The 10,443-nt window shown below is 36.8% G+C and overlaps 1 protein-coding gene across 1 annotated transcript; it reads right to left on the reverse strand.

The window, feature by feature from the left end:
• Nucleotides 1–7,090: 7,090 nt before the first annotated feature.
• On the reverse strand, nucleotides 7,091–9,993 carry LOC142150029 (secreted frizzled-related protein 5-like). The gene is made up of 4 exons (XM_075205287.1): nucleotides 9,710–9,993; nucleotides 8,928–9,097; nucleotides 8,621–8,713; nucleotides 7,091–7,565 (listed from the first exon to the last, which is right to left on the reverse strand). The coding sequence occupies exons 1-4, from the start codon at nucleotides 9,991–9,993 to the stop codon at nucleotides 7,258–7,260; spliced, it is 855 nt and encodes a 284-aa protein (XP_075061388.1). The 3' UTR covers nucleotides 7,091–7,257.
• Nucleotides 9,994–10,443: the final 450 nt, after the last annotated feature.

Raw genomic sequence — 10,443 nt, forward strand, 5'->3', positions numbered from 1 at the left:
TCTAGATTTTGTGACCAAAACCTACAGCTGCTTGTTCAAGAAATTCTTTTGCCATATATATATATATATATATATATATATATATATATATATATATATATATATTCTATATATAATATATGTATTATATACATACCTGCCTACTCTCCCGGGAGGCTCCCGAATTTCAGTGAATGGAGGGGCGGGGCTTAATCGCGTCAAACTCCACCCCCTCCATTTAATGCAGTGAATCTTGGCCTTTTTATAGTGGGAGCGGAGCTATGGTGACACAAAATGTCACCACGCCCTCCTCCTACCCCATGTCACATGGCTTCTTAAAAGTGGGCATGTATGATTATATGTATATATGATTATCGACAAAGATAAGCAAAAACAATAAAGTAGAAAATCCCAGGGCCATCAGATTTGTTTTAAACACTGTAGCTTGTTTTGGATTGTTAAAAGACTGTGTTACATATAGCCAGTTGAAGCTGAACACTGCCCCGTCTGTGTGTTTGTTTTTCTGTCAGATCAACCCTGTGATGAGTAAATAAAGAAATAAATATATAGTGACAGATTTTATTCTCAATAAAAATAAGCATAGTAGCAGAAGGGCATTCACATGCTTTTGGTAAACACAAAACAATTAGTGGGATTCCTGTGATGTCCCCTAGACTGGAGGGTGCCATGAAAACTGGTGAAATTCAGTGAGGGATTGGGCTCTATTCTGACTGGCTCTTCCATTGAGCTCTGAAAGGGATTAAAATAAATGTCATTACAGCATCTCCTTCTATTGTTCAATCCATAATGTCAAACATATGTATTATAAATACATATATTTAGGCTCATTGGTCTCAAGTCATTCAATTATTTATAAGGAAAATAGCTCCTAACAGTTTGCAGTAAGATATTAGTTCAACAACGCTTAGAGATTAATACATGCTTCATATTTTCAATTGATGGCATTGTGACATGTATCTTGTTATGTTTCTTTGACAATTTTACATTTTACCATTCTCATTGCATGAAACTCATACAGAACTAGGGAAGTATTTTAGACACCAAGTAAATTGTATCAGAAAGGACAGTTATATGTGACTGAAGTAAATATGCTTGCTTCTGCAGAACTAACATTATCTGTGACCTATTCATTATTGTGTAACACAGTACTGAAATACTGTAAAGCACTAGTGCGTGCATACTTGTATGTATGTAAATGTGGATTGTCAGTCTGACTGATTACACCTAATGGTTCCATTTTTTCTGTTGTAAATCTTGATTTCCTGAACAAAACGTACATTTGTATATACTGTAAAAAGACATGTCTATGGTCAAGATCTTATTAAGAAATATCTTGTGGAAAAAGAACCTGAACAGTATAGGGGAGGGTCACAGAAATGTCTTGGAGTCAGCCTATTTAATTCACACAGACGACTGAAAGTCAGCCAGTAATAAAGCCTGTTAGAAATTGAAGAGTCTTAAGTTTTTTGTTATTTACATATAGAATTTGTCAATTATAAAAAATAAGTTGTCGAAGAGGTAAATGTATAAAATAACAGGATAAAATCAGATAGCAGAGTAGAAAAAAAGGAGGAAGAAGAGATGTATTGTCCAAGTTTTGTATTATTAGAAGACCTATGTTTATTAAGATTCTCGGCTCAGTGCTAATAAACTTAATAAACATTCTTGCAGAAGTTAGGAGCCACAAAATAACCAACTTTACAATCCTGTTAATACAATTAGAGTGGGCACATTTACATATGATCACTAGAGATGCAGTATGAGTTGGAAGTGTTCTAGACTTCTTACATGTTAAATATATAGGCAATTGCAAAATCAAAGTTTGTGAGGGAAAAGAGGTATTGAAAGTAACACTTTCTGTCACAGTTTAGTTTGTGCATTGCTGCCTCATTAGAGTTCCAGTGCTCCCTGAAAAGTCAATTGTCATGTAAACTTTAAGCATCTGTACACCAGACCTTACACTTTTATTCTGAATCACCTCATTAATCCGCAGACAGGTTAAACAGACTGAGTGATGTCTTGCTCTACTCCACCCCCTGTCTGGAGCTGATACCTCCATTAACATTAGATCAGTCCCATTGCTGTGGTGCCTAGTATTGACATTACTTTACTCTGTTTGTTTAGTGCACTTTTTTTACATACAATAAATAGTAATGTGTGTTTTGAAAAAAACAAAAAAAACCCCCAAAACAACCATGTACACTTTTGGCATAGACGGGGAGCTGGCCGAATACAGAATCTTCTGGAAAGTGACTCACTTCTTCCATTCTCCCAGCTACAAGCCAAGTGCGACTTTCCAGTTTGAGATTTTGATTGTTGTTCTCCTCTTCTTCCCGTGTGCGTGGCATCTCAACATGGAACCTCCTGTCCCCTGTTAAAACAGGCGTTCTGCCGGTTCAGGCTACATGGGAATCTGATTTGGGGATCACTATCTCTGCAGAGGACTGGGAGAAAATCTTTCAAAACATTTGTAAAATGTCTTAGTGTATCAACCATTTGGAGATGATTAAGATCGTACACAAGTTGTATTTCACCCCAGATAAGCTCCACAGAATCTGGCCCTCAGTAACTAAATACTGTTGGAGAGAATATGGTGAAATTGGTACGCTCATGCATGTTTTTTGGTTGTGCTCAAGACTCAGACCATTGTGGGATGCAGTTTTCCATCTCATATCTTAGGTTACTAAATCCAGTATCCTCCCTTGTCCTGCTATGGCACTATTACATCTTTACCAGGCCCATCTACAGAGTCACAATCACATATACTCATCGCCACTAGTGTAGGCAATAGCCAGCATTGGATGTCTCCATTACCTCCACCCCTTTCTAAAATGATTGCCAAAACTCAATGTAGTTATGTGATGGAAACCATTGGGTTTAAATATTCCAATGCCTTGTCCTCACTGCTGACCAAGTGGTTTCCGTGGTATGAATATTACATGGAACATCAGCCCCCCCAGGAACCATCGTGCCTAAACTAGTGCCCATGGGTCTTACTGTAATAATGTTTCAGGCTGTACTTTTTTGAAATGGTGCTTGTTTCTATATATGTCTCCTCCCTTCCAACCTTTGCTGCCCCCCCCCCCCCACCCCACCAGCCCTTCTATTTCTGGTTTATGTCTTATGTTTATGTGTGGTGGTGTTTTTATACATATGTCAGCAATGTTGATTGTACAGCCTCTTGATATTATCGATTGTAATCTGTAAACATTGTTTTGTCTATTTTATTTATATTTTAAATATACATATATATATATATATATCTATATATATATATATATATATATATATATATATATTTAATATATACATATATATATTTATATATATTTTTTTTAACTTGCAATTTTTGTATTATATCTATATATATATATATATATATATATATATATATATATATTTATATTTTAAATATACATATATATATATATATATATATATATATATATATATATATATATAGATATAATACAAAAATTGCAAGTTAAAAAACAACCGCACGTACATTGGGTAAACGTTCATCCGAATTAAACAACAAGCGGATCTATAGATACATCTAGTGATGAAAATGGGTCTCGGTCTGCTATCAAACAAGACACGTCTAATACATATGTGAAATATCAAGTCACAAAAGAGCTCACAGAAAGAAAACCAAATTCAATTAATGTCACCTGTTAATAATATAGTCATTAATGACTAAACATTAAAAACAGTTGTTTTTTTTATTTTTATTGCCATATAATGCATTTGTTAGGATGTTTTTAATGTCTACTATACTTAAAATACATTTTTACAATTGCTTCTGATTGCAAACACATATTCTAGCATGCATACACAGAAGTCATCACTAGTAATTGGCACTTACACCAGACTTGTAGCTAGTGCAAGTGATATGACTGGAAATCAAGTACCTTTGAGATGCCCGTAGCTTGAATCTGATGCTGCTGCATGCGCTTGAGCTTGGCACGTCCTTGCTGTACATTGACTACGTGGAGATTAATTGGAAGCTGCTGCATTCTCTGGGATATATGGTCCAGGTCTGGGCATGCGCAGAGTAATTGTGTGCATTATACGCAGCATATCGCATTTACGCTCCTTAATGAATTGTTCCGAGAATCATCATCATCATCATTTATATAGCGCCACTAATTCCGCCGCGCTGTACAGAGAACTCATTCACATCAGTCCCTTCCCCATTGGAACTTACAGTCTAAATTCCCTTATATAGACACACACTCACACACAGACACAGACAGATAGACACTAGGGTTAATTTTTGATAGCAGCCAATTAACCTACCAGTATGTTTTTGGAGTGTGGGAGGAAACCGGAGCACCCGGAGGAAACCCACGCAAACACGGGGAGAACATACAAACTCCACACAGATAAGGCATGGTTGGGAATCGAACTCATGACCCCAGTGCTGTGAGGCAGAAGTGCTAACCATTAGAATGATTTTTAATCATCCTCATCAGTTTGTTGCTCCATTCTACATTCAAACACACTATGACTGAGAATTGTAGCATTGTCTTATTGTAGCTATTTATTGATATTAATCTATGCTACGAACATTATTATCCTATTCCCTCTATTTATTATTCAATTAAGAACTATACTAGTTTATATAGATATAGAATAAAGAGCTGGCAGGTGCAGTTATAGCAGTATTTTTCTGCTTATTTTACCAGCAAATTTATAGGTTTTCATTTCCATTTACAAATTTTAATATTTCACTTATTTGTCATGTTCTACAATAAAGTTTTATTTTAACTGTTTACCAAACACATGTTACCTTAGTTCCTAAGAGTGCCCTTATATACACATTGGTCCTTTGCTTTTCTATGTGAACCCTTTTCAGATAAGTTATTTAGCATAAGAGAGTTGCAATACATAAGGATAAAAAGTGGAGCTATTTAATTAATAACTATAATAATAAGTTATAAGATACTCTACACCAGAAGTTCTTAACATTTTTAGCCAGAGACACAAATTTGGTTATTAACTTTGGGACCTGTGGTTCAATTTTTAAATAATAATGTATTTTCTTTGAATTATTTTGCTATTGACTACACATTCTGTATGTTCTTGTTTGGAAATGACATGCTTACAAAAATATTGAAATATGTTATTGTAGTAAAAGTAGAAGCAATTGACAACAAATATTTCAGATACATTAAAATCTGATCTTGAAATTTAATTGTGTTTAATCAGATTGTAAGAAAATCAAAACATGTGTAAGTGGCAATAGATTGAATAATATCAAATGGAGCTGTTTGAATGAATCAATATGATCAGGAAATTTTAATCAGAATTGGTAGAAATGAAATTCTTTGAAGCCCAAGTATTCTAGTCACGCAACAAAAGTCTAACCGTGTAATGTGTGAAGTGACCATTTGTTATTTATCTTATCATTTTTAAAAAATCGAATCACTTTTAAAACAGCAGGACTGCAATGTGTAGGCCATAGCTGGAACATTTATCTTTTGTATATAAAGCCAATCTTTCAATCTAAGATGTAAAAAATTGTTGTGTCTATGACCACTACTTTGGTTGAGATAAAGGCATACTGCTTGTATATAGTAAAACATACACAGTAGAGGTTCTGAATGAAGCTGGTGGTGCAGTTAAATCCAATCTTTGGATCAAGATTTCAGACAGCTGTACTTTAGAATAGTTACAGTACTTTAAAAGAGTGTTTGACCAGAGTCGGAGACCGTTTTATTTTCTGTCTTCATCTCCTTGTTGCCCCAGATTTCAAGTTTTTAAATAAAGAAGAGGCTCCAGCCAATCAGATTATTGGAGTGTTTGCATCATGCATGATATATGTGTACTCCCTATGGGAGTCAGTGACTTATCCTCTCCTGTGATCATAATTGTGAGGTTAGGGCTACAGGTGACAGGAGGCAGTGTTGTCATGTGAGGAGGGCAATGGAGGCAAGCAGGAGGTCATAGACTGAGAATTAGTTAGTTTAAGGTCCTCCCACAGCATGCTATTGCGAGGTAACTGTAAAATATAGTGCAGGAATCCTATGGTGTAAAAAGCATCTCTATATGAAACCAAGTTCATACATCCAACTTGTTGATTATGTCCAGTCAAATATAAAATGTATAATGTATTAAGCTTATTAAGTCTCAGGCAGAGGTGGAACTAGTGAGCTATGGGCCCTGGTGCAGGGAATCGGGGGCACCCAACCCTCTACACCTGCCATGCAGTGGGCCCTATTATCTTCATGGGCCCCGGTGCTGGGTACCTGCCACACCAATGGTAGATCCGCCACTGGTCTCAGGTATGGTTATTAAGGAGTACACACTTTATTCACTGGGCTTTTTTGGTTACTGAACTATGCAAGGCTTTCTAAAGTCTAAATAATATAAAAATAGGGATGTATTATTTCCTGCAGAAAAATAAACATGTATTTGGATGTGTAATAACTGCCCAACCATAACTCTCACAACCCATTTTTATTGCATTACTGGAATTTTATTCATAAGATATACTTAATGGACCTCATTTAGAGTCGGACGCAAAGTCTGTTTTAGGCACAAGTGTCCAAGATGCAGGTGGATTTGGCGCTTTCTGCACATGCATGATAGTGTTTTTTGTTGGATGCGCCTAAAACAGTCCGTTTTGCATCCGACTCTAAATGAGGTCCAATATGTTCAGTGACCAGTTTAGCTGATCTGGATGTTATTGTGATATAACAGCTTGTGTGTTTACTCTGACTTCAAGTGAAGAAATGACCACAACATAAGCTTCAAGAAAACACCCACCAAATGTACCAGGTGTACAAATCTGACCGCAACACATTCACACACAGTAATATAGTATGTCATATTCATTGTAGCAGCCTTGCTGCATGTTACTGTACATCTTCTGGCACCTCACCTGAATAAACCAAGCTTTCACTATTTCAGAGTTCCAGGACTACTGCAAATGTTGGGTGTGTCAGGATGACTGAAAACTATTAACATTCACTTTTCTTAAAAGTCATTTCACAAATCAACTTGTGGATTCAGTGAGACAACATTACAAAATGGATTGCTTGAAAGCATTTTATTATAAGCTTTTTATTATAATATATTTCACATATACACATTTGATATCATGTTTTTTACAATGTCATATTTTCATTTGCAACATGACAGGGTGCTTCAACATATACATACGTCTTTACAAAATATATAAGTATATCTATTTACATTTGTTTCTGATACAGTGCCTTGAATATTTACAAAGGATAAAGTATAATTGTTGTATTAACATTTATGGTGCCTCCACTTTCTGATGGCCAGTATCATCTGAGTGTCTCTTTTTTGCCAAAGGAATACCCTGTTGATCACAACTTGTCCTTGTTGGATGTCACCAACAATGATGTAGACCATGGGCCTTGGGTGACGAATCATCCTGTGGGCACAGTTCTCGTTGATCCGCAGCCACTGTTCAATCATGTTGTGTGTGTCATATGGGAGCAGGAGTCCCCGCTGAATGAATTCTACAGGGCCCTCTGTCACATAGTCATTATACCCCGAAGTAAACTTTGTTTTTCCCAATGTTACTTTCACAGCTGTTCAAAACAAAACAAAACAGACTTGATTAATACATAGAAGTGTTCACCATGCATCATATAGGCTGTTACCTATATATATTTTCTTAACTGTAATAGTGGAACTATTACACATCTAAGCAAAAGAGACTAACACTATCAGCTAATTATTGTTATCACAGTGTCCTACAGTTTTACAACACCTGGTGAAGTCTGTACTAAAAAGGACCACTGATGTCATTGCACAACATGGAATATTTATTAATATACATTTCTTTTACTACATTTGAATAGTTTTGTACATAGTGGCACAATTTATTAGTTTGAAACGTAAATAAAAGTATGGGCGACACACACTTATACTTCACTGAAGAGTAGAAATTGTAACAAGTATTGTTTAATCAACATATCTAATGTAAATAAATGTTTATGGAAACAATTCAAGCATTGTTTTAAAATATATTGTATTTTTGATATAATAAATGACACTTTTTGCCTATTGATATTACAAACGTTTTAGACATATAGGATAGAATTTAATTGGCCGCGTTACTGCCGAGAGTAACGCGGGCATGTGCACTATTACTGATATTACGGTAATAGTGCACATTATTACTATTAACACGGTAATCTTTAACTTTGGTTTTTGCTCACAGCTCAGGGAGCTGCGAGCAAAAATCATGGTTAATATTACCGTATTACCGGTAATAGATTTAGCGTTGCGTTACTTGTGGCAGAATTTAATTCCCCCCGTAGTAGCGCAGCGTTAAACCGCTTACCGTTAATATGGTCATTTTAAACCTGATTTCTGCTCACAGCTCCCAGAGCTGCGAGCAAAAACCAGCATTAAAGATTACTGTATCAACGGTAATAATGCGCACTATTACCGTAATATCGGTAATAGTGCACAGGCCACGTTACTTTTGGCAGTAACGCGGACAATTGAATTTCCCCCATAAATTCTTCTAAGACTTAGAAATCGCTGACTGCAGCTTTGAAAATCAGTACAGGAATAGATTTTACACTGCTGTAAACCACACACAGTTTTCAGTTAGAATAGTAAAAAATGCACTTACCAAAGTCATTGTCACAGAAAGCATCCAGGGCACTCTTGTATGAATAAGATACTTCTATCGGTGGACATCCCTGGCATGTTGGCTTTGGCATTTCTACAATGAAAAAAAAGTAAAGTTTATTTTAGAGTTTATTATAAAGAAAATCTAATTGACAAAACACATTGTTAATGCCATGATTTCTAGTGGTCATCTAAAGGCAGTTTCCAGGTATGTATTGATGTACTAATACATGGTTAATTGAAATACTGGTGCACTACTACCAGTCCTTAAACTACCCCAATTAGGCATGCTTGTGAAGCACTCTTACCTTTGTAGGTGTATTGGTACTCTTTACTCAGGGTGTCTAGGCACATGTCGTCCCCAGCTGGAAAGCGGTCACAGTTTAGCATCTCAGGCCAGGATTGCTCATGACAAGCCAGCACCGGAGCACAGCTGTCTCTCACAGACTCACACATACTACGACAAGGCTGGATGAACCTGGAAAATAAATATTCATGTCACTCAAGTCTCATCGAATGTACCATATCACCGTAGCTGTACCCTCTAAGAGGTAGACCATAGTTATTTATGTAATAAGGCAGACTACACCTGGCCAAAAACTGAAATGCCACCAGGGGACTTGCAGTTCCACAAGAACTGATATGCCGCATGTTTCCTAAATCTACTTTAGCCAAGTAATCTCTACTACAACGCAGACACATTTTACCGATGTGACAATCAGGTCATATTATCTAACATGACAAATGTATGACATTATAATCTATAATCTCCCAAATTGGGTGGTTAGGGTGACGGATCAAACAACACAATTGGTATAGCAAACACTAATCCCATTTCTGTTACACTTAAGAGTAAAGAATGCTAAGCGCTTTATGACCGTCACTTAGCAGTAGGTGTAAAAAGAGTCCCAGTGGTAAATAATTAGTAACTAACGATATCATGCCCAGGGCCGCTGAATGTTTATAGAGATGTACGTGCAAGAAAAACTATAGTAAAGTAACATTCCACAGTGATACATTGTGCAACATTAATTATAGTGATGTGTTACAGGCCTGGTCTTTGGAAGAAAAAAGAAAGAGTTGTACTTACGTATCCATGCAGACTGGCGCAAACAGGGAGCACAGGAAGGTTCGGGCATAGGGGTGGCAGCCTGTTTGTAGCAGTTTATGCCACTCTGCAGACTTGGAAACTGCTTCTGCCAAGGTGGTCTGCCCCATTAAGTTGGGAAGTCTCATCTCTGTGTAGCCGACGTTATGACACATGTCCAATTCTTTAGGCATAGAGACACATTTTGTGGATAATCCAATATCAAATGCTTTGCCTAACCCAACAAGGATGCCAGAAAGTAGCAGAATAACGGGGGAAGAAACCATCTTTACTGTGAGACGTCTGTCCTCTTTGCTGAAGCGCTCAGGTGCTGACAACAGTGTGGTCTCCGCTCTTTATATATACATGTAAAGAGCCCCAGCCCATTAATTATTCAAGGCTTATCAAAACACACAAGACACAACTTGGACTCATTGCTCACTCAGGTGATTGTTGTGATAACGAAAGAGGTGGAGACACACCGGCATGGCAGACTTTCCTTGAAATTCACATTTGCATAATACATTTGATTACCTTGAAAGTGCCAGGACTACACTGCATCATTTAGACTGGGATATTAAAATTGGGACAAATTGGGGTTTTGTTATGTACATGCTAAGTGGCAAGGTGAAAAAGCCTGGACAGACTGGCTGTCTCCTGGGCTTGTTTAGTCTGCTTTGTACCAATGCTGAACTAACATATCCTAAGGATGGACTTATCATAGAACATAGCTGATA

The sequence above is a fragment of the Mixophyes fleayi genome, chromosome 4, assembly GCF_038048845.1.
Source record: "Mixophyes fleayi isolate aMixFle1 chromosome 4, aMixFle1.hap1, whole genome shotgun sequence".
Classification (NCBI taxonomy): domain Eukaryota; kingdom Metazoa; phylum Chordata; class Amphibia; order Anura; family Limnodynastidae; genus Mixophyes; species Mixophyes fleayi.